This window comes from Panthera onca, chromosome D1 (assembly GCF_046562875.1).
Source record: "Panthera onca isolate mPanOnc1 chromosome D1, mPanOnc1 haplotype 2, whole genome shotgun sequence".
Lineage (NCBI taxonomy): Eukaryota > Metazoa > Chordata > Mammalia > Carnivora > Felidae > Panthera > Panthera onca.
The window spans coordinates 45,337,181-45,362,983 of NC_138348.1; the positions used below are offsets into that span (position 1 = coordinate 45,337,181).

General features: G+C 39.8%; 1 protein-coding gene across 1 annotated transcript in view; it reads left to right on the forward strand.

Moving 5' to 3' along the window:
• Nucleotides 1–25,803, forward strand: part of LOC144612860 (uncharacterized) — a 120,022-nt gene that overhangs the window by 90,704 nt on the left and 3,515 nt on the right. The window contains exon 5 of the mRNA XM_081790158.1: nucleotides 19,675–19,789. Coding sequence (XP_081646284.1) covers nucleotides 19,675–19,789 — 115 coding nt within the window. The remainder of the gene's footprint in view (nucleotides 1–19,674; nucleotides 19,790–25,803) is intronic.

Sequence of the window (25,803 nt, forward strand, 5' to 3'; positions counted from 1 at the left end):
GGCAGAGAGAGAGGGAGACACAGAATCGGAAGCAGGCTCCAGGCTCTGAGCCATCAGCCCAGAGCCCGACGCGGGGCTCGAACTCACGGACCGCGAGATCATGGCCTGAGCTGAAGTCGGAGGCTTTAACCGACTGAGCCACCCAGGCGCCCCAACCACAATTTCTTTATCCATTCATCAGTTGATGGACATTGAGGCTCTTTCCATAATTTGGCTATTGTTGAAAGCACTGCTATAAACATTGGGTACAAGTGCCCCTATGCATCAGTACTCCTGTATCCCTTGGGTAAACTCCTATCAGTGCTATTGCTGGGTCATAGGGTATATCTAGTTTTAATTTTTTGAGGAAACTCCACACTGTTTTCCAGAGCGGCTTCACCAGTTTGCATTCCCACCAACAGTGCAAGAGGGTTCCCATTTCTCCACATTCTCTCCAGAATCTATAGTCTCCTGTTTTGTTCATTTTAGCTACTCTGACTGGCATGAGGTGATATCTGAGTGTGGTTTTGATTTGTATTTCCCTGATGAGGAGCAACGTTGAGCATCTTTTCAGGTGCCTGTTGGCCATCTGGATGTCTTCTTTAGAGAAGTGTCTATTCATGTTTTCTGCCCATTTCTTCACTGGATTATTTGTATTTCGGGTGTGGAGTTTGGTGAGCTCTTTATAGATTTTGGATACTAGCCCTTTGTCGGATATGTCATTAGCAAATATCTTTTCCCATTGCGTTGGTGGCCTTTCAGTTTTGTTGATTGTTTCCTTGGCAGTGCAGAAGCTTTTTATCTTCATGAGGTCCCAATAGTTCATTTTTACTTTTAATTCCCTTGCCTTTGGGGATGTGTCAAGTAAGAAATTGCTGCAGCTGAGGTCAGAGAGGTTTTTTTCTTGCTTTCTCCTCTAGGATTTTGATGGTTTCCTGTCTCACATTCAGGTCCTTTATCCATTTTTAGTTCATTTTTGTGAATGGTGTGAGAAAGTGGTCTAGTTTCAACCTTCTGCATGTTGCTGTCCAGTTCTCCCAGCACCATTTGTTAAAGAGACTGTCTTTTTTCCATTCTTTCCAAGAATATTTGTCAAAGATCTTTCCAAGATCTATTTGTCAAAGATTAGTTGGCCATACTTTTGTGGGTCTAATTCTGGGGTTTCTATTCTATTCCATTGATCTATGTGTCTGTTTTTGTGCCAATACCATGCTGTCTTGATGATTACAGCTTTGTAGTAGAGGCTAAAGTCTGGGATTGTGATGCCTCCTGCTTTGGTCTTCTTCTTCAAAATTACTTTGGCTATTCGGGGTCTTTTGTGGTTCCATACAAATTTTAGGATTGCTTGTTCTAGCTTCGAGAAGAATGCTGGTGCAATTTTGATTGGGATTGCATTGAATGTGTAGATAGCTTTGGGTAGTACTGACATTTTAACAATATTTATTCTTCCAATCCATGAGCATGGAATGTTTTTCCATTTCTTTATGTCTTCTTCAATTTCCTTCATAAGCTTTCTATAGTTTTCAGCATACAGATCTTTTACATCTTTGGTTAGGTTTATTCCTAGGTATTTTATGCTTCTTGGTGCAATTGTGAATGGGACCAGTTTCTTTATTTGTCTTTCTGTTACTTCATTATTAGTGTATAAGAATGAAACTGATTTCTGGACATTGATTTTGTATCCTGCAACTTTGCTGAATTCATGTATCAGTTCTAGCAGACTTTTGGTGGAGTCTATCGGGTTTTCCATGTATAATATCATGTCATCTGCAAAAAGTGAAAGCTTGACATCATCATTGCCAATTTTGATGCCTTTGATTTCCCTTTGTTGTCTGATTGCTGATGCTAGCACTTCCAACACTATGTTAAACAACAGCAGTGAGACTGGACATCCCTGTTGTGCTCCTGATCTCAGGGGAAAAGCTCTCAGTTTTTCCCCATTGAGGATGATATTAGCTGTGGGATTTTCATAAATGGCTTTTATGATGTTTAAGTGTATTCCTTCTATCCCGACTTTCTCGAGGGTTTTTATTAAGAAAGGATGCTGAATTTTGTCAAATTCTTTTTCTGCATCGATTGACAGGATCATAATTGTTCTTATCTTTTCTTTTATTAATGTGATGTATCACGTTGATTGATTTGCAAATGTTGAACCAGCCCTGCAGCCCAGGAATGAATCCCACTTGATCATGGTGTATAATTCTTTTTATAGGCTATTGAATTACACTTGCTAGTATCTTATTGAGAATTTCTGCATCCATATTCATCAGGGATATTGGCCTGTAGTTCTCTTTTTTTGCTGGGCCTCTGTCTGCTTTAGGAATCAAAGTAATGCTGGCTTCATAGAATGAGTCTGGAAGTTTTCCTTCCCTTTCTATTTTTTGGAACAGCTTGAGAAGGATAGGTATTATCTCTGCTTTAAATGTCTGGTAGAATTACCCAGGGAAGCCATCTGGTGCTGGACTCTTATTTGTTGGGAGATTTTTCATAACTGATTCAATTTCTTCACTGGTTATGGGTCTGTTCAAGTTTTCTATTTCTTCCTGTTTGAGTTTTAGAAGTGTGTGGGTGCTTAGGAATTTGTCCATTTCTTCCAGGTTGTCCAGTTTGTTGGCATATAATTTTTCATAGTATTCCCTGATAATTGCTTGTATCTCTGAGGGATTGGTTGTAATAATTCCATGTTCATTCATGATTTTATCTATTTGGGTCATCTCTCTTTTCTTTTTGAGAAGCCTGGCTAGAGGTTTATCAATTTTGTTTATTTTTTCAAAAAACGAACTCTTGGTTTCATTGATCTGCTCTACAGTTTTTTTAGATTCTATATTGTTTATTTCTGCTCTGATCTTATTATTTCTCTTCTTCTGCTGGTTTGGGGTGTCTTTGCTGTTCTGCTTCTAGTTCCTTTACGTGTGCTGTTAGATTTTGTATTTGGGATTCTTGAGATAGGCCTGGATTGCAATGTATTTTCCTCTCAGGACTGCCTTCGCTGCATCCCAAGGCATTTGGATTGTTATATTTTCATTTTCATTTGTTTCCATGTATTTTTTCATTTCTTCTCTGACTGCCTGGTTGACCCATTCATTCTTTAGTAGGGTGTTCTTTAACCTCCATGCTTTTGGAGGTTTTCCAGACTTTTTCCTGTGGTTGATTTCAAGCTTCATAGCATTGTGGTCTGAAAGTATGCATGGTATGATCTCAATTCTTTTATACTTATGAAGGGCTGTTTTGTGACCTGGTATGTGATCTATGTTGGAGAATGTTCCATGTGCACTCGAGAAGAAAGTATATTCTGTCACTTTAGCATGCAGAGTTCTAAATATATCTGTAAGTCCATCTGGTCCAATGTATCATTCAGGGCCCTTGTTTCTTTATTGATCCTGAGTCTAGATAATCTATCCATTGTTGTAAGTGGAGTTTTAAAGTCCTCTGCAATCACCACATTCTTATCAATAAGGTTGCTTATGTTTGTGAGTAATTGTTTTATATATCTGGGAGCTCCTGTATTCAGCGCATAGACATTTATAATTGTTAGCTCTTCCTGATGGATAGACCCTATAATTATTATATAATGCCCTTCTTCATCTCTTGTTACAGACTTTAATTTAAAGTCTAGTTTTTCTTGGGGCGCCTGGATGGCTCAGTCAGTTAAGCGTCTGACTTCAGCTCAGGTCACGGTCTCGCGGTCTGTGAGTTCGAGCCCCGCGTCAGGCTCTGGGCTGATGGCTCAGAGCCTGGAGCCTGCTTCCGATTCTGTGTCTCCCTCTCTCTCTGCCTCTGCCCTGTTCATGCTCTGTCTCTCTCTGTCTCAAAAATAAATAAACGTTAAAAAAAATAAATAAAGTCTAGTTTGTCTGATATAAGTATGGCTACTCCAGCTTTCTTGTGACTTCCAGTAGCATGATAAATAGTTCTCCATCCCCTCACTTTCAATCTGAAGGTGTCCTCAGGTCTAAAATGAGTCTCTTGTAGACAGCAAATAGATGGGTCTTGTTTTTTATCCATTCTGACACCTTATGTCTTTTGGTTGGCGTATTTAGTCCATTTACATTCAGTGTTATTATAGAAAGATATGGGTTTAGAGTCATTGTGATGTCTGTAGATTTCATGCTTGTAGTGATGTCTCTGGTACTTTGTGGTCCTTGCAACATTTCACTCACAGAATCCCCCTTAGGATCTCTTGTAGGGCTGGTTTAGTGGTGATGAATTCCTTCAGTTTTTGTTTGTTTGGGAAGACCTTTATCTCTCCTTCTATTCTGAGTGACAGACTTGCTGGATAAAGGATTCTCGGCTGCATATTTTTTTTCTGTTCATCACATTGAAGATTTCCTGCCATTCCTTTCTGGCCTGCCAAGTTTCAGTAGATAGATCCGTCACTAGTCTTATCGGTCTCGCTTTATATGTTAGAGCGTGTTTATCCCTAGCTGGCTTTCAAAATTTTCTCTTTATCCTTGTATTTTGCCAGTTTCACTATGATATGTCGTGCAGAAGGTTGATTCAAGTTACGTCTGAAGGGAGTTCTCTGTGCCTCTTGGATTTCAATGCTTGTTTCCTTCCCCAGATCAGGGAAGTTCTCAACTATGATATGTTCTAGTACACCTTCATCCCCTTTCTCTCTCTCTTCCTCTTCTGGAATCCCTATTATACGGGTATTGTTCTGTTTGGTTGCATCACTTAGTTCTCTAATTCTCCCCTCATACTCCTGGATGTTTTTATCTCTCTTTTTCTTAGCTTCCTCTTTTTCCATAATTTTATCTTCTAATTCACCTATTCTCTCCTCTGCCTCTTCAATCCATGCTATGGCCACCTCCATTTTATTTTGCACCTCATTTATAGCATTTTTTAGCTCCTCATGACTGTTTCTTAGTCCCTTGATCTCTGTAGTAATAGATTCTCTGCTGTCCTCTATACTTTTTTCAAGCCCAGTGATTAATTTTATGACTATTATTTTAAATTCATGTTCTGTTATATTGCTTAAATCGTTTTTGATCAATTCGTTAGCTGTCGCTACTCCTGGAGTTTCTTTTGAGGAGAATTCTTCTGTTTCATCATTTTGGATAGTTCCTGGAGTGGTGAGGAACTGCAGGGCACTTCCCCTGTGTTGTCTGGAGTAACTTGCGTTGGTGGGCGGGTCTGCAGCCAGAGCTGATTCCTGTCCCCAGCCTACCGCTGGGGCCACAGTCAGACTGGTGTGTACCTTATCTTCCCCTCTTCCAGGGGCAGGACTCACTGTGGAGTCGTGTGGCCCCTGTCTGGGCTACTTGCACACTGCCAGGCTTGTGGTACTGCTTTGATGGGAATCTGCATATTAGCCGGGGTGGATCCGCAAGGTGCACAGCGACAGGAGGGGCAGGTTTAGCTTGCTTTGCAGTGGGTTGTTCCCTGTGGGAGGGGCCCTGCAGCACCAGGAGGGAGGCAGACCCGTTAGAGGGATGGATCCACAGAAGCACAGCGTTGGGTGTTTGTGAGGTGCAAGCAAGTTCGGTGTCAAGAACTGGTTCCCTTTGGGATTTCGGCTAGGGGATGGGCAAGGGAGATGGCGCTGGCCAGCACCTTTGTTCCCTGCCGAGCTGAGCTCTGTCTTCCAGGGCTCAACACCTCTCTCTCCCGGTGTCCTCTCACCCTCCCGCTCTCTGAGCAGAGCTGTTGACTTATAACATTCCAGATGTTAAGTTCCGCTGGCTGTCAGAATTCATGAAGTCTGTTCCCTCCGCTTTTGCAAGCCAGACTCGGGGGTCTCTGCCTTGCTGGGCAGGCTGCCCCTCCACCACCCCGGCTCCTTCCCACCAGCCTGTGGAGCACGCACCGCCTCTTGGTCCTTCCTACCCTCTTCCATGGGCCTCTTGTCTATGCTTGGCTCCAGAGAGTCCGTTCTGCTAGTCTTCTGGTGGTTTTCTGGGTTATTTAGGCAGATGTGGGTGGAATCTAAGTGATCAGCAGGAAAAGGTGAGTCCAGCATCCTCCTATGCCGCTATCTTCTCCTCTTTATTTTTTTTTTAAATATGAAATTTATTGTCAGATTGGTTTCCATACAACACCCAGTGCTCATCCCAACAGGTGCCCTCCTCAATGCCCATCACCCACTTTCCCCTCCCTCCCACCCCCCATCAACCCTCAGTTTATTCTCAGTTTTTAAGAGTCACTTATGGTTTGTCCTTTGCCCATCTTAAAATTGGGTTGTTTGTGAGGCGCCTGGGTGGCTTGGTTGGTTGAGCGTCTGACTTCGGCTTGGGTCATGATCTCATGGTTTGTGAGTTCCAGCCCCACATCAGGCTCTCTGCTGTCAGTGCAGAGACTGCTTCAGATCCTCTGTCTACTTCTCTCTACCCCTCCTCCACCTCACATGTGCTCTTTCTCTCTCAAAAATAAATAAATGTTCAGAAAATTTTCTTAATTGGGTTGTTTGGTTTTTGTTGTTGAGTTTTAAGACTTCTTTATATATTCTAGATATAACTCCTTGTCTAAGATATAATTTGTAAATATTTTCTTCCATTGTTTGAGTTTTCACTTTCTTGACAGTGTCCTTTGGCACAAAATTTTTAGTTTTGGTGAAGCCCAATATATCTTTTTTTTCTTTGGTTACTTGTGCTTTTGACATTATATTTAAGAAACCGTTGTCTAATCCAAGGTCACAAAGATCTACACCCATGTTGTTTTCTAAGAACTTTGTGGTTTTAGTTGTTACGTGTAGGTCTTTCACCCATTCTGAGTTAAATTTTATCCAATAACATTCTTATATATGTGGATATCCAGTTGTCCCAAAATCATTTTTCTAAACTATCACTCTTTCTCCATTGGATTGTCTTGGCACCCTTGTCAAAAGTCAGGTGACCATAAACAGTGTGGTACTGTCATGAAGACAGACATATAGACCAATGGAATACAATAAAGAGCCCAAAAATAAACTCTTGCATGTATGGTCAAATGATTTTGACAAGGCTACCAAGACAATTCAATGAGGGAAGGACAGTCTTCGCAACAAATGGTACTGGAAAAACTAGATATTCACTCGCAAAAGAGTGAATGGATCTTTAACTAATATCATATACAAAAATTAACTCAAAAGGGAAAGAAGACTTAACTGTGAGACCTACAAGTATGAAACTCTTCGAGGAAAATATACAACAAAAGCTGCACAGCATTGGGTTGGTCATTGATTTCCTGGTATGACACCAAAGGCACAGAAATCAAAATAAAAAATAGACAAATTAGACCTCATGAAAAATGTTTAATTATGTGTATCAAAAGACATTATCAACAGAATAAAAAGGCAACCCACAAAATGGAAGGAAAGATTTGCAAATCATATATATGGTAAGAGAGTAATATCCAGAATATTTGGAGAGCACCTAAAACTCAACAACAAAAAACAAACAATCTGATTAAAAATTGGGCAAAAGACTTAGACAGGCATTTCTCAAAGAAGATACACAGATGATCAAGAAGCACATGAAAAGATGCTCAGTATCACTAATCATTAGGTAAATGCAAATCAAAAGTACAAATCCATTAGGATAGCTACTATCTAACAAAAGCATAAAACAACAGGTGTCAGTGAGGATGTGGAGAAAATGAAACCCTTGTGCACTGTCAGAGGAATATAAAATGGTACAACTCCTATGGAAAAGAGATGACAGTTCCTTGAAAAATTAAAAATGCAATTACCATATGATCTAGCATTCCACTTCCAGATATATATCCAAAAGAATTGGAAGCAGGGACTCAAGCATATTTTTACACCCCTGTGCATAGCAACGTTATTCACAATTGTTAAAACATGGAAGCAACCCAAGCAAATATACAATGGAATATATCATTCAGCCTTAAATACGAAGAAGATTCTGACACATGCTATAACATGGGTAAACCTTGAAGACATTACGCTAAGAAAAATGAGTCAGTCACAAAAAGATAAATATTATATGTTTCTACCTATATGAGATAGGTGTTTAAAATAGTCAAAATTATAAAGACAGAAAATAAAATTGTGTTTTCCAGGAGCTGGAAAGGGGAAATGAGGAGTTATTGTTTAAGGGGTAGAGGGTTTCAATTTTACAGGATTCAAAGTTATGAAAATGAATGGTGGAGATGGTTAGCCAACATTATGAATGCATTTAATATCACTGAAATGTACACTTGAAAATGATTCAGATGGAAAATTTTATGTTATGATATTCTATCTCAGTACTTTTTTTTTTAAATCAACTGACTGAAAATGCAATGGTTTATTTCTGGACTCTCAATCCGATTTTGTTTATCTTGTATCTAGTCTTATGCCAGTACCGCAGTGCCTTGATTATTGTAGCTTTTCAGTGAGTTTTGAAATCATGAAGTGTTATTCCTCCAACTTTGTTCTTTTTCAGAGTTGTTTTGAATAAGAAAGCAACTTTAGGGGCACCTGGGTGGGTCAGTCTGTTGAGCGACCAGCTCTTGATTTCAGCTCAGGTCATGATCTCACAGTTCGTGAGTTTGAGCCCCTCGTTGGGCTCTGTGCTGACAGCATAGAACCTGCTTGGGATTCTCTCTCCCTCTATCTCTGCCCCTTCAGTGCTCTCTCTCTCTCCCTCTCAAAATAAACTTTTTTTTTTTTAAAGAAAGCAACTTTAAGTTTCTTTCAATTGCATGTTCTATGAGATAAGCATTTAAAAAGCATTTAAAATATACCCCAAACTATTAGGTATATTATAAACTATATCTCATTTAATCCTCACAAAAATCCTCTAAGGTAGAATTATTGTTTTGTTAAATAAACTCATATTTTTAGCATCTGTTGTATATCAGGCATTGTGGATACAAGATAATGGGACTACAAGCTATGTCATGATCCCTGTTCTTACACAGGAGAGAACCGATGTTCATAAAGGTTAGGTAACTCTCCCAAATTAGAATGCTGTTCTTTTGATTCCACATCATATAATGTTTCCACTACAGCAAGACTGATCTCAAATTTCTACACTTTCTCTTGGACCTAGGCTAGGGCAAGTTGTCACCTGAGTGACACGAGGGCAAAGATAAATACTGGTCCTATTGCCATCTTAGACAAGAGGTCACTCAATCATTTGTTCATTTGAAGAATATTTATTCAGGGCCTACTGTGTGCCAGGAATTAATGATATAACCAAGACTAGATGATATCACAGCCTTTATGAAGTTTACTTTCTTACACAGAAGATATATAACCAGGAATTTCACAAATAATGAAATAATTACAGCAAATAATTGCAGATTGCTGTAAAGAAAAGGAAAATGTGCCTAATTGAGAATACCAGAGATAAGAACTGTTGATAGCAATTTTATGGAAAACCTCCTTAATGAGTTAAAATGTGTCAAGTCATGAAGAATAGAGAGAACTAGGCTCATCAAGAGCATTCCAAGCAGAAAAAGTATAACAATGAAGTCCCTGTAGCAGGAAAGAGCTAGATGTACTCAAGAACTAACAGAAAGCCAAGGTGACTAGAGTGTACTGAGCAAAGAGGACAGTAATACTGGAGACATAGCAGGCAATATATGCAGGGCATTGTAGGTTACTTGACAGCTGATTTATCCAAAATGCAGTTGGAAACTATTAAACATTTTTTTTTAAGAAAGAGACAGAGTGTGTTCCCTCAACAGTGGAAGAGGGGCAGAGGAGGAGAGAGAGAATCTCAAGCAGGCTCCACACGAAGTGAGGCTCAATACCACGACCCTGGGAGCATGACCTGAGCCAAAATCAAGAGTCGGTGGCTTATCCGACTGAGCCACCCAGGTGTCCCTAACTAGTTTTAAACCAAAGAATGTTGTGATCTGATTTACTTTTTTTTTTAAAGTAGGCTCCATGCCCCAGGTGGAGTCCAAGGGGGGCTTGAACTTACCACCCTGAGACCAAGACCTGAGCTGTGATCAAGAGTTGGACACTTAACCAACTGAGCCACTCAGTCACCCATGATTTACATTTTTAAAAATGTTTATTTATTTCTTTATTTTGAGAGAGAGGAGAGAGAGAACATGCACAGGAGTGGGGGAGGGACAAAGAGAGAGGGAGAGAGAATCTCAAGCAGATTCCATGTCATCAGCACAGAGCCCGATGCAGAACTTGATCCTAAAAACCGTGAGGTCATGACCTGAGCCAAAATCAAGAGTTGGATGCTTAACCTGACTGAGCCACCCAGGTGCCCCTGATTTACATTTTTAAGAGGTCACTCTGAAAATGACATAAAATAAAAGCTCACTCTGGCTGACGTGTGTAGAGGGGATCGAGTGTGTAGATTGTAATCATGATGTCCACTTAGGCGGCTATTGCTGTGGTCAAAATGAAAGAAGGATGCTTTAGCCTAGGACAGTACTAGTGGAGATGAAGAGAAGTAAATAGGTTCTAGATGTCATTTGAAAGTGAAATTAACAGGCTGACACTTAAGTTTCTGGCTTTAATAACTCACTGGGTGGTGGCGTGGCAGGGGGATGCTGACAAGGGGAAGAGTGGGAGCCAACTGGAGTATATATAGGTCTCAGAAAATCATCAAGAATTCCATTTTGTTAAATTTTATTATGCTTTTTATTTTTAAATCCAGTGTAACTTACATACAATGTTATTATATTAGTTTCATGTGTATAAGAAATTCAATTTTAGACATGTTAAGTTTGAAATGCCTATGACATGTTCAAAAGCCATGTAATATAAGGGTCAGGCTTTTCCAGCAATAAAAGCTGCCGAGGAAGAGGGCCTATTACTAGGGGCAGGCTGACTCTCTGGGTGCTGGGGAGGTGTCAGACAAAGAACCCCATTATCCTGAGGAGCACAGAGAAACAAAAACCAAGAACTAACTGTGCTATATCAGTGCATCTTAGCAAATATTTATTGAATATCCATAGGGATCACCATGAGGCTATTCTCAGGTATTAGAAAGAGGTGTGGGGGTGCCTGGGTGGCTCAGTTGGTTGAATCACCTACTCTTGATTTCAGTTCAGGTCATGCTCCCAGAGTCGTGAGACTGAACCCCGGGCTGGGCTCCACGCTGAGTACAGAGACTGCTTGAGATTCTCTCTCTCTCTCCCTCTGCCCCTCTCCCCAACTTGCACTCTCTCTCTCTCTCAAAGAAAGAAAGAAAGAAAGAAAGAAAGAGGTGTGAACTTGAAGAGAGAAGGCATTGTTCAAAGTCTGGTGACTCTGGCAAAGTTTAAAACTTTGATCGTTGTTGGGCACTTATGAAGATTAAATGGCACGATTTATGTTAAAGCATCATAAATGAAAATTCCCATTATACATCGTGACAGCAGGCATTATTCTGAGCAATCAATACAAAGTACTGTATATTTTTAGTATTTATTGTTTTCTGACAAAAAACCAACAACTTTCATGATGACTTAACCAGATCAAAATAAATATATCTATGCTGTACAGGCCAACTGTTGCACCTCCCTGGTGAAATAGGACAAAATGATACCAAGGAGACTGCCGTGTGTATACTCAGCTCCCATGTGGGTAAAGAACACACCTCAGAATCAATGGGTCTCAGCAGATCTTTACTCTGATTGCATGTGACCATGACGAACAGCCACAGCTTGATTACATTTGCTGCAATCTGTCTGCTGTTACAGCCCAAACATATCAGAGTATTGTCTGTACATCTTGTACTTTCTCTTAGAGCCCACCTGTCAGCATTAGCCCACAAGCTTGGAAATACACACCGGTGATGAACTCCTTTCCCTTCATACGATCTCATAAACTTGTTGCTTCAACAAAATAAGCATTTTTTACATTCCTCCACTCTATCCGTGTAGGACAACTCATCTTTTCTCTAACACCCATCAGTCCAGGTTGCCAAAACCTTTGTTCTTACGAAGGTTCCTAAGGCCTAGAATGTCTCCACTACCCACATTTCTGCTGATTTCCTATTTATATTTAGGGGCTCAGATAAATGCAAATTACCATTTCTCAAAACACTGAATGCCATTTATTGCATCTTCATTTGTATTTCCATTTCCCGCTATTTATAATTCAATACACTTATTCAACAAATATTTATAGAATGTCTGCTGAATGTCAGGACTCTTTAAGATGCAAATGACAGAAACCCAATCCAAGTAGCTTAAACAGACTTGCTCACCATGTTTTCATCCTCACCTATACTTTCTACTTTGTTCTACTTATAATTCGATATACTTAGTCAATGTTTATAGAATGCTGCTAAATGTCAGGACTCTTTTAGATGCAACTGACAGAAACTAAAATCCAAATAGCTTAAACAAATCAGCTCACCTAACTACAAAGTACAAGGAAAAACATGGTAAAGATCCAGACATTCAAATGCTGTTATTAGTGTTAATCTTTCTTTTCTACACGCTGACTAGGTTGGATTCCCTAGAAATAGAGTCTGAAGTAGGATTCCTATGAAAGTGATTTATTGAGGGAATGCTTTCAGGAAAACGTACGTGAGGGAAGCAGGGGCAGGAAGCTAAGCAAGAACGCAGGCTCTGCTGGAGACTACTAGCTTCAGCCTTTTCCCATGGGGAGATCTGAAGCATAAATCATACCACAGAGTTTATATCCCACCTTGAGACAAGGAGTTCTGATTTTGTAACCCCTTGCCAGTCAGCCAAGGGCTGTGGGATAAGGGATTGTCTGAATCTCCCTGGTGAAGGGAATCTAGGTGAAACACCAACAGCATCCATGGGGCAGGTGTGGTGGCTGCCAAGATTCATTTGCAGCTTGGCCAAGACAAGGGGCAAGAGTCTTCCCTAAAATCTCTTACTGAAAAACTTCAGAGAGAATGCTGGTGTGTGCCACTCTCTTGCAATACAGACGGGATCAGAGTCAAGTAAACCAAATGGAATGGATGCTTCATGGGAGAGAGTGTTCCCTTATTAAAGAAGAGGGAAGGTGATGTGTAGGCAAACACAAGCATCCACTCCACTAGGTACCAGGCATTGCTAGGGGCAAGGGCTACAATGGTGAAGAAAAAATACACGTGTCTCTGCTCTCATGGAGCACATCAGCCTTACTTAGTGCAAGACAGACTAACAAAAAAACTGCAGTGCAGTGAGATATATGCTTTGGTAGGAGAAGAATAGATTGCTTATGGAAGCCTTATGTAGAAGAGGTCACCTTATTCTCCTCAAGGGTCCATATTTTATGCAACTTTAATATCCAGTGCCCAGATGGTACCCTAAGTACTGTAAGTGCCCCATGAGTAAGCACATGCAGCTTGGTGTGTGGATTCAGGGGTCTGAGCAGGAGGTAGCTGCTCTCCGGGGGCTGTCTTTTCAGTTTATGAGCCATGCAAGAAAAACCACTCACTACTTTAGGCCTAAATCATGCCATTAAGCAAAGCTATTCTTATATCTGGCTCCTAATGACTTTGTGCCTGTTCCCAAATTCTGAAACCGCTTTCAAATGGTAGACCCGCTAACTCTGAAGATATTGAGTTTTTGTCACTTTAGATCAACGTAGAATTCATTGACCATGAGCTCTGTATTAATAGAGTGCTAAGTGACACAAAAAATACAGAGATGAATAAACCTTGGTGGCAGCAAGCTAGGAACCTAGGACTGCTGCCTCGTAGGTTGAATGCAATGACCTGAAAAGGTGAAGGATGCAAATTTCATTTTGTGCATTTTCTGGATAGCTACGAGGGCAATTGCAGGTTTTTAAATGTGCTCTTGGTCATATTGTCACTGAAGATAAGGCCAGGAGGACATAAAGTCAAAGAGAGAAGCCTTTATGTAAGCGCCTCAAGACAGGAGCCACAAATCATCAGTCATGCTTGACTTTTATCTCATTTTTACTTGACCACCTCTGTAGGGGATCGCACCTACAGATCAAATGTCCATGCCACCATCCTAGTCCAAGTCACCCTCCTCTCTCACCTGCAAGAAGAGCCTCCTAACTGGTCTCTTGGATCCTATCCTCTGCATACGTTCTATCCATTCACCACACAGCAAACTGGGTAATCGTTTGAAATTGTGAATTTAATTGTATCTTCTGCCAAATCCCCACCCCAGCCCTATTTAAAATCCTATTTAAATTGGCTCCCCCAAATGCATACAATCTAGACCCCTTACAGCATCCTATTAGGACCTACATGAAATAACACAACCCTCTCTCTCTCTTCCTCTTCATTAAGCTGTACCATCACTGGCCTGCCTTCAGTTCTGCAGGCACTGGAGGGGGAGAGCCTTCACACACATGGCTCACTGTCCTCAGTACATCTGACTCCAACTCAATTTTCAATCTAGGCTTAAATGACTCAGTCTTTAAAGGCCCTCCCTAACATCTTATTTAAAGAAGTTATCTCCAGGTGCCTGGCTGGCTTAGTAGTGAAGCATGAGACTCTCAATCTCAGGGTTGTGAGTTCAAGTCCCATATTGGGTGTGGAGCTTGCTTAAAAAAAGGAAGGGGCATCCTCTCCCCATACACCTTTATTCTGGATCAAGAGAGAATCAAGGGGTGACTGGTGGGTCAGTCATTTGAGCGTTCGACTTTGCTTAGGTCATGGTCTCAAGGTTTGTGAGTTAGAGCCCCATGTCGGGCTCTGTGCTGACAGCTCAGAGCCAGGTGCCTGCTTCAGATTCTGTGTCTACCTCTCTTTCTGCCCCTCCCCCGCTCATGCTCTGTCTCTGTTTCTGTGTCTCTCTCTCAAAAATAAATAAACATTAAAAAAATTTTTTAGAAAAGAGAGAGAACCAAGCCCAGTTTATTCTTGGTACTTATCACAATTTGCATTTAAGTGTTTATTTGTTTATTTCCTGTCTCCTCCACCAGGCTGAAATTCCAGGAAAGTAGGAAATTCCTGTTTTATTTTCCAGTGGTATGCTCATTACCTAGCTAAGTGCATGCATATAATAAGTATTCAATAAACGCTTGAGTTATTCAGCTTCATTCATCTATTTATTAGATGAATCTATTATATAATAGATCTATAATAGAGAGAAATGATGCCAAATCCATTGTCATGAACATTTTCCCTATGTTCTCTCTATCTATAATAGATCTATTATATAATAGTCATCAAGACTATTTTAAGCCCTAAGACTTTTAAAACTCTGATGGCTAGAAGTCAGCTATGTGTAATTTTCAAGTTTTAAGCAGTTCTTCTTTCCTTTTTTTGTAAAAATTGAAGACTTATCTTACTCACTTGGCCTTTAAAGAAGACCTTAATTGATTTGAGGGACACCACTTGAAGTGTTCAATGTATACATATATCTCGACTACTCATGCATCCTTTTTTTGAGAAAAATGGAAATGACATGAAAGCAGATATTTTGGATGAAGCAGCTCAGTTTTCTTTTAGATTATATAAATTTGATGTGCTTCGGTGGTGCCACTCTGCAGAATTTGTACTTATTTGGGGAAAAATATTCTTTTCTTTGGTTGAATTGAAAGAGCTTTATTGTTTGTTATTGAGGAAATAAGAGAGTTTTATCCTCAGAGATCTAGAAATCTGAAAAACGTACCAAAATGTGAGATCCCAAACATTATTTGGAGCTGGAGAAAACAATAGGAGGGAAGGAACTAGACTGCACTGGACTGTCAGTGTCAACAGATAATTTGAAGAAATAACTCACTTGTGCTGACACTGACATATTTTGATTTAATGAGACTGGATTTTTGTGGGCCATTCTGCGCTACAACCCACCTTGCATGGAGTAGAAGAGGCTTCTCCTCAATTAGGCAGATGTTTCCATTTCTAGTCACCCTGCCTGCCTGGAAAGATGTTGATTCTGGAATAGAAGATGAGGACTAGGGTGATGGCCCTCCAACTGCTTCATGGTAGATGGAACTTCAACTTCAGGGCAGACGAGGTACTCAAGGGCTTGTCTTTCATGAGAGATAAAACGGCACCAACCAGGGGTGCCTGGGTGGCTCAGTCGGTTGAGCATCTGACTTGGGCTCAGGTCATGATATCTCACACTTCATGAGTTCAAGCCCCGCATCAAGCTCTGTGCTAACAGCTCAGAGCCTGGAGCCTGGTTCAGATTCCGTGCCTCCCTCTCTCTGTGCCCCTTCCCCGCTTACACTGTCTTTCTCTCTCTAAAAAATAAATAAACATTAAAAAATTTTTTAAAAACGGCACCAACCAGAAGGTGCCAGACTAGCAGCTGGGTGGGGGGGCATCCTCCTAGGACCCTGACCAGATGGGTCTGAAGACTCTGAGCAGCCACATTCAGCAATATGTATACCTTATTCTCTCTCTTCTGCTTTCTATCCACCATCAATTAAAGGAAGGGTTTGTTTCCTTCCCTCACTGCTCATGCCAAAAGAGTGATGGCAGCAGGTGTTCAAGGACAGATGATAATCCCCAAACTGTCCCATGTGACAGGCAGGAAAGTGAAAGGCCATGCTTAGAAAAACAGAAAATAACAAAATTATTTCGATCAAAATACATAGAAAAGCAACATCCTGAGACCATTAGCTTAAACAGGTAGCATACTCCATCAGGCTGGACTTGCAGAACGTGCAAGCTTCTCTGATGGTAAAACCACCTAGGGAAGAGAGCCTATTGGATGACTAGACTTTCTTCAATCAAGTGGGATGGGGGCACAAAACCTTCATCATTTGGATATTGGAGAAATCATTTCATATTCCCAGGTCGGGGAGATTTAGACCTATTAAGTCTGTGACAGTTACCATGATGAAGATGAAAAAAGAACTTGGAGCAAGTTATGTCCCCTTTCAGAGCCCCAGTTTCTTTGTTAGTGGGTTAGTCTGTTTGGGCTGCTATAACAAGCTACCATAGACTGGTGGCGTATAGACAACAGAAATATATTTCTGAACTGGCTTCCTGGCTCATAGACAGCTATCTTCCCTCTATGTCCCCACATGTCAGAAAGGGGGTAAGGAATAATTCTGGAGCCTCTTATAGAGGCACCATTCTAATTCATGAGGGTTCCATGACCTAATTACCTCCTAAAGGCTCCACCTCCAAATACCACCACATTAGGGATTAGGTTTCAACATACAAATTTGGGAGGGACACAGTCAGTCTACAGTAGCACCATGAAGGTATTGGTTTAAATAATCTCTAATGATCCTTTTAAATCTGAAGCTATGATTCTTTCAGGCTGCCTCCCATGAATTGCTTTTGATCTAGTTGTAGATATAAAATATACATGTAAAACCGTTAAGTAGTAACATAATTCCTTGCTTGAAAACCCAACTAGAATTTTACCCCCTCTGAGAAAATTTTCTTTTTAATGTTTATTTATTTTTGAGAGAGAGAGAGACAGAGACAGAGTGCAAGTAGGGGAGGGGCAGAGAAAGAGGGAGACACAGCATCTGAAGCAGGTTCCAGGCTCTGAGCTGCCAGCACAAGAGCCCGGTGCGGGGCTTGAACTCACAAACCATGAGATCATGACCTGAGCCAAAGTCGGATATTAACCAACTGAGTCACCCAGGCACCCCTGAGAAAATGTTCTTTCCGGCCTCTCCACCCCTACCTGTAGATGCTTTTGGTGTCATAGTCAAGAAATCGTTGCCAAATCCATTGTCATGAAGATTTTCCCTATGTTCTCTTCTAAGAATTCTAGAAGTTTTAGCTTTTACGTTTAGATATTTGATGCCTTTTGAGTTTATTTTTATATATGGTGTAAGGTAAGGATCTAGCTTCAAGTTTTTTGCATGTGGACATCCAGTTTTCCCAACACTATTTGTTTAAAAGACTGTCCTTTCCCCCACTGAATCATCTTGGCACCCTGTCAAAAGTCATTTGACCGTGTATGCAAGGATTTATTTCTGTGTTCTCTATTCAGTTCCATTGGTCTTCATATCTGTCATTACACCAGTACCACACAGTATTGATTACCATAGTTCTGTAGTAAGTTTTGAAATCAGCAAGTGTTGTTTTCCAACTGTGTTCTTCTTTTTCACAATTGCTCTGACTATCCGAGATCCCTTGAGATTCCAGATGAATTTTAGAAGAATATTTCCTTTTCTACAAAAAACATCACTGAAATTTTGGTAGAGATTGCACCAAATCTGTAGATTGCTTTGGGTAGTGTTGACATCTTAACAACATTAAGTCTTCCAATCCATGATCGTGGGATGTCTTGCTATTTATTGATGTCTTTAATTTCAGCATTGTTTTGTAGTTATCACTATGCAAGTCTTTCACCCTCACAGTTAAGTTTATTCTTAAATACTTTATGCTCTTAATGCTATTGTAAATAAAATTGTTTTCTTAATTTCATTTTTGGATCGTTCATTGTGGGTGTAAATAAGTGCAACTGATTTTTGTGTGTTGATTGTGTATCCTCTAATGTTGATGAATTTATTAGTTCTAACTCTGTGTGTGTGTGTGTGTGTGTGTGTGTGTGTGTGTGTGTAATCTCTAGGGTTTTCTACAGACATGTTTCTGTTGTCTGTGAACAGAGATAATTTTACTTCTTCCTTTTCAATTTGGATGACTTTATTTCTTTTGCTTGACTAATTGCTCTGACTAGGACTTCCACTACTATGTTGAATACAAGTGATGAAAATGAACATCCTTATATTGTTTCTGATCTTAGAGGAAAAGTTTTCAGTCTTTCACCATTGAGTATGATGTCAGCTGTGGGTTTTTCATACATGGTGTTTATGTTGAGGTAGTTTCCTTTCAATCCTAGTTTGTTGAGGGTTTTTATCAAGAAAGGGTGTTGAATTTTGTTAAATGTTTTTCTGCACCACTTGAGATCATTATGTGGGTTTTTTTTATTCTGTAAATGTGATGGAGCACATTAATTTTTATATATTGAACCATCTATGCATTCCAGGAATGAGTCCCACATGCTGATGGTACATATTTGAACTCATTTTTATTTTTATTTTTTTTAATTTTTGTTAACGTTTATTTATTTTTGAGACAGAGAGAGATAGAGCATGAATGGGGGAGGGTCAGAGAGAGAGGGAGACACAGAATCTGAAACAGGCTCCAGGCTCTGAACTGTCAGCACAGAGCCTGACGCGGGGCACGAACCCACGAACTGCGAGATTGTGACCTGAGCTAAGGTCGGACGCTTAGCCGACTGAGCCACCCAGGCACCCCTGAACTCATTTTTAAACTAAATGAAATTGAGAACTTTTATGCCCCTGCTAATTAGCTCCTGGGGAGGTTGTGAAGATCAAAATAATTTTAGAAAATAGAGAAAGTATATTTACTCACATACAAATTATAGTGTAGTAAACACACTTTAATATACTTTTTCAGTGTGTGTGTCTGTGTGTGTGTTCGGGGGGTGAATAGATGAACAATATACCACAATTATAAGATGGGTTATGAAGTCACATTCTCCTGTTCAAATTGTGTCTCTGTCAATATAGTTAGGTAACCCTGGACAAGTTTTAAACTTATTCATGTCTTAGATTTCTCAGTTGCAAAATAGGGGTTAAAATAGTCCCATTTTAGGATAGTTGTAAAGATTAAAGCAATAATGTATATAAAGCACTTAGAAGAGTCCTGCCATCTAGTAAGTGCCCTATAACTATTATTGTATTATTGCACTCCGATTAATGAAAGATATGAGTCCTTTGGTGAATCTAAGCTTAAAATCAGAATGTCAGCTAAACTGTTTAGTGGCAAGGAAAGCTTGTACAGCTGAAAAACTATAGGCAGAAACCTTTATGTCAGATAAAAGGTTGTCCTCTTTATCATTTATGTGTGTCATCTTGTTTACACCTGAAACGAAACCAGATGCCTATCCTTCAATGCTCCCTCAGGTGAAAAGAAATAATCTTCTAATTTGCAGTGATTGCACAGAAGTGTAGGAGTCTGACCTTGAAACTTCTTAGCACCCACGGGAATAAGATTGTGTGCATGTTCAACAGCCACATCTGCATCTCCTCTCCATGCCAGTGGACCAGGTATTACTGCAAATTATATTTTTCTGTCTCCCCCATTAGAGCATATATTCCTCAAGGTCAGGGTCCATGACTGACCTTCTCTGTAATCTCATACATTTCAACACAGGGCCTCAACCTTAGCAGATATGTTTTGGGTTGAATTTCCTGCTTTCATTTTTTTTTAAAGGTTTTACTTAAATTCCAGTTCGTTAATGTATGGTATAATATTAGTCTCAGGTATATAATATAGAGATTCAACACTTTCATACAGCACCCGGTGCTCATCTGGACAAGTACACTTCTTAATTCTCATCATCTATTTCACACATCCCCTCAACCCCTCTTTCATTCTTTTGACCTTTATTCTCTGCCATACGACACTGAGGAAAAAGCCATGGATATAAGAGACACATGTAAATTCTGGCTATGTCCCCTCACTAGTGGAATGAACTGGAACCAAGAATTTCATAAGTCTAAGCTTCAGCTTCTCACTTACAGACAGGAACAACATTTACCTCAAAGATACTGTGAGAACCAAATAAGACAATGGGTAGTATAATGTGCTGTGGAAAGTGACAATAGATGATTTTTAAAAATCTTCTTTTACTCTGAATTTTGCTGTATTCAGTTACCTCTCCTAATTCTCAATTCAATTCATAAACTTTTATTTAGTTGATTTGCTGACAGTTATGCTCATTTATTTATCTTTCCTGCCGTATCTCTGTGAAGTTTTTTAACCGATGGACTTTATTTTTTAGAACTTTAAATTTACAGAAAATTTAAGCAGATGGCACAGAGAGTTCCACTCTACCGCTTCCATATGGTTTCCCCTGTTATTAACATGTTACATGGGAATGCGAGCTGGTGCAGCCACTCTGGAAAGCAGTATGGAGGTTCCTCAAAAAACTAAAAATAGAACTACCCTACGACCCAGCAATTGCACTACTAGGTATTGATCCAAGGAATACAGGTGTGCTGTTTCTAAGGGACACATGCACCCCCATGTTTATAGCAGCACTATCAACCATAGCCAAAGTCTGGAAAGAGCCCAAATGTCCATCGATGGATGAATGGATAAAGACGATGTGGTATGTATATATATATAGCATTACTTGGCAATCAAAAAGAATGAAATCTTGCCATTTGCAACAGTGTGGATGGAACTAGAGGGTAATATGCTAAGTGAAATTAGTCAGTCAGAGAAAGACAAATATCATCTGACTTCACTCATATGAGGACTTTAAGAGACAAAACAGATGAACATAAGGGAAGGGAAACAAAAATAATATAAAAACAGGGAGGGGGACAAAACAAAAGAGACTCATAAATATGGAGAACAAACGGAGGGTTACTGGAGGGGTTGTGGGATGGGGGAGGGGCTAAATGGGTAAGGGGAATTAAGGAATCTACCCCTGAAATCATTGTTGCACTATATGCTAACTAATTTGGATGTAAATTAAAAAAATTTTTAAAGAATAGTGTTCCTCAAAAAGTATAATATCAGTAGGGCCTGCAGACCACGGATAAAAAGAGGGGCTTCTGTGGTAAACATGGAAGTCTGACCCAAAGAGGAGGGCTTGGCACATCAGAGAAGCTCTGCACCGTTTAAAGCAGTCTGCTTCCGAGGGGGCACCTGGGTGGCTCAGTCAGTAAAGTGTCTGGCTTCAGCTCAGGTCATGATCTCGTGGGTTGTGAGTTCGAGCCCCACGTCGGGCTCTGTGCTGACAGCTCAGAGCCTGGAGCCTGCTTCAGATTCTGTGTCTCCCCCTCTCTCTGCCCCTCCCCTGCTCATGCTCTGTGTCTATCTCTCAATAATAAATAAACACTTAAAAAAAAAAAGCAGTCTGCTTTCTGAGATTCCTTTCAAGTCAACCCCTGGGAAAAAATACATTGTATATCATGGATGTGTGTGTGTGTGTGTGCGTGTGTGTGTGTGTGTACGTGTGTGTGTGTGTGTGTGTGTGTATGTAGATACACACATATGGACACATGTACAAGATTCATTAAAATAATATTTACCTTCAAAAAAAACCATGTTACATTAGTATGATGCACTTGTTATAATTAATGAACCAACATCAATACATTAAAAAAATTTTTTTAATGTTTGTTTTTGAGACAGAGTACAAGTGGGAAAGGAGCAGACAGAGAGGGAGACATGGAATCTGAAGCAGGCTCCAGGCTCTGAGCTGTCAGCACAGAGCCTGACATGGGGCTCGAACCCACAAACCATGAGATCATGACCTGAGCCAAAGTCAGACGCTTAACCTACTGAGCCACCCAGGTGCCCCCAACATCAATACATTTCAATTAATTAAAGACCATAGTCTATTATTATTTCCTTAGGTTTTATCTAATTTCCTGTTCCTGTTCCAGGATCACATCCAGGACACCACATTACATGTAGTCATCGTGTCTCCTTAGGCTCCTCTTGGCTGTGACAGTTGCTCAGACTTTCCTTGTTTTAATGACTTACCAGTTTTGAGGAGTGCTGGTCAGATATACTGTAGGATGCCCCTCAATTAGAATTTGCTTCATGTTTTTCTCATGATTAGACTAGGGATATGAGGTTTGGGGAGCAAAATCACAGAGGTAAAATGCCATTTTCATCACATAATATCAAGGGTACATTCTGTCAACATGACTTACACTATTGATGTTGACCTTGATCACCTGGTCAAAGGTAGTGTTCTTCAGGTTTCTCTACTATAGAGCTGCTTTTTTTCTACCTTTTTTTTTTTCTTAGTTTATTTATTTATTTATTTATTTAGAGAGAGTGTGTGTGAACGAGGGAGGGGCAGAGAAAGAGGATCCCAAGCAGGCTCTGGGCTGTCACTGCAGGGCCTGATGTGGGGCTCCATCCCATGAACCATGAGATCATGACCTGAGCAGAAATCAAGAGGCGGACGCTTAACCAGCTGAGCCACCCAGGCACCCCTCCTCCTTTCTATACTGTATTCTTTGGAAGAAGTCATTCCACACTTAAGGAATGGGGAGTTATGCTCCCTGTTGCAAACATTTTTTAAAGCAAATACTTTGATGCATAAGTTGATTCTGTAAGATAAAGATGTATGTTGTTGCCTGCCTTACCCAGAGTTCTTTTTAAGGAAAGCTGCCTCTATCCATAGCCCCTGCTAAATGGACAGCAGGCCACAGGATCATGATTGGGACAGAGATGACCATCTAACCTTCAGTATTTATTCTGGTCAAACTAAACAATTAAATTATTTTTGGTTCTGTTGGCATTCTGTATTATTTAATTGTCTCACATTTAAAAACCCATTGATTCTATTAAACAAAGACAGAGAACCCTTGGTTTATTTGATGTGTTGAAATCATACTTTCTGAAGAAAAGTTTCCCCAAGTTCTTGCTGACCTTTAAAACACTCCATTGAGTGAAGCCTACTTATTTCTTGTTCATGTCTTCAGTATTCAGTATTTCAGTATTTCTTTAGTCTTCAGTATTCTTTAATAGTAAGATTATGCAAATTGAAAGAAGAGTAAACAGTGTTATTAAAGTTCTCCATTGCTTAAAGGGACTTATTGAATAGATTAAAGAATTGAGAAATATATTCCCTTAAGAGCCTATTCTTTTTTCTTTTTTTTTTTTAATGTTTATTTTTGAGAGAGAGAGAGAGAGAGAGAGAGAGAGACAGAGTGTGAGCAGGGGAGAGGCAGGAAGAGAGAGAGGGAGACACAGAATCTGAAGCAAGCTCCAGGCTCTGAGCTGTCAGCACAGAGCCCAACATGGAGCTTGAACTCAGGAAGGCAAGATCATGACCTGAGCTGAAGTCAGTTGCTTAACCGACTGAGGCACCCAGGCACCCCTAAGTGCCTGTTCTTAAAGGGACAATGTTGCTCATGAACAGGAAAAGAAATTCCATCTCAAAGTGGACAATGATTACGGCACTTGTCATATCTGTTTTTCAAATGGATTTCCCCCCTTGAAGAACTTGATTGTTTTACATAGATATTCCTAAATACTCATCCAGTAGGGAACAAGTGAAATTGTTATATGTAGTGACAAAGAAGGGAATCAAAATTGATGACAATATGTTTCTTTTTGTCAATGGACAACAATTTTAAGAGTCATTGATCAAGAGATGAGATGTAATCCTGAAGAATGGAAAATCAGTTCCTACCATGAAAGATGAGATTATATGTTGCAAGAAATCAAATTGAAGAACAGTTTTACAGAGTTGTTGATTTTATTTCAGTACTTGTTCAGGGTACCAGCTCACGTCATAATGTTGAGCATGTTTTCTCATGAATGTATGTTCAGTGCAAAAAAGGACAAAATAATTTGGATGTAGAAGCCATGCTACAATGTAATTGGAACATAAACTGTAACTGTAAGAAACTTTACTTAAAAACTCTGCAAGGATGCCTTGGTGGCTCAGTCGGTTAAGCGTCCCACTCCTGATTTTGGCTCAGGTCATGATCTCACAATTTGTGAGATTGAGCCTGCACTGAGCTCTGTGCTGACAGCATGTAGTCTGCTTGGGGTTCTCTCTCACCCTCTCTCTGCTCCTCCTTTGCTCGTTCTTTCTCTTGTTCTCTCTCAAAATAAATAAATAAAACATTTTAAAAAACTCTGAAAAACAGGAAATATTAAGAAAAAGTCAATTCAGGGAAATATAATTTTAAAAAGAGTTATGTAATTTAGATACTTATAATTTATTTTAGATAAACACAAATAATTTTTTAGTAGAAGTATGTTCCATACACTATTTTTCTTTTATTTCTGTGTAAATATGCATAGATAACTAGAAATAGTTCAAATATAACAGGGTGTCCTGTGGCATTTTTTAAATTCTTTTTTCTGAAAAGACAATTTAACAAGAGATCTATCCTCTTAATAAAACTTTAAGTGTACAATTTATTATTATTAACTGATGTCTAGTGTTTTTATTTGCTGAATCTGATGATCCTAGTAATGCCAAGATCTGAACTCAGGTCTTCTGACTCCAAATCTACTGCTCTGTCCACTACGATCTTCCCTCTAGTTGATTTCATAAGCGACCCAACCACATGAATACGCTTGGAATGAAGTTTCATAGTGGCTTTTTTACACTTTATTGGTGCCCTAAACATCTAGAGAATTTCCATGCAGGGAAAATACAGAATCTCATCTTCATGCTTCTCTTTGCACCCACTAGAGCGTTCTTCAGGACGGTTTGTTGAGTTTGACCGTATGGAAGATTTTCTTCATTGTTGAAAGGCAATGTCAATAGCATTCTAGGTGTAGCCTTTAGAGAAGCTCTGTGATGCTTGAAATGTCCTTCATGAAGCTTAGAAAGGACACAGAAAGCTCCAAGTTAGAATTATATCACTTTAACAGGATTCATGAAAACAATGTTATTATTGCTAAATTTGTTTTTAATCAAGACCTCGTATGTAGTTGACAAAGTGCCTCATCTACATTATTCTATGTGATCCTTGTGATACTCTGTGGGGTAGCTTATGTTTATTTTTGTGCGGAAATTAAGGTTTTCATCCTGGGTTTTGCAACTAATAAGTGCTAGAGCTATGATCTTTGCTCTCATCTTCCATAGTCAGGTCCTGAGTGTTTCCACTGCACAGTATTGCCAGGTGGGTGTAAGAAGAATGTAGCTTCTGAGGCCACCTATTAGTTTGTTAACTTGTGTAGGAGTCCACTCTCCAATCACATTCAACACATTTTGTTCCCAACAATGCAAAGATATAATTAGTCTTAGTTTAAATTTTACTACAATTCCTTGTGCTATTAACAGATTCAGAGTGGATTTTATGAACATCATAGCTGCCTACTGCCTCCAAATTCTTTGCACTTCACAGGACCAGGCTGGCAGATCTTGGAGGCAGAGAGCAAATTGGGCCCAGGAGCTCAATATTCTCCATGTTTATTAATGGGGACTCCTGGAGTAAGGTGGACCCATCTGAGGGGAAAGGCAAGGAACACTTTCCCTTCAGAGTTAGTTTCATGTCCCAAAGAAGACATGCATCTTTTGAATGTCAATTACATGCAAAACACTTTTGCATATAATAGCTCATAT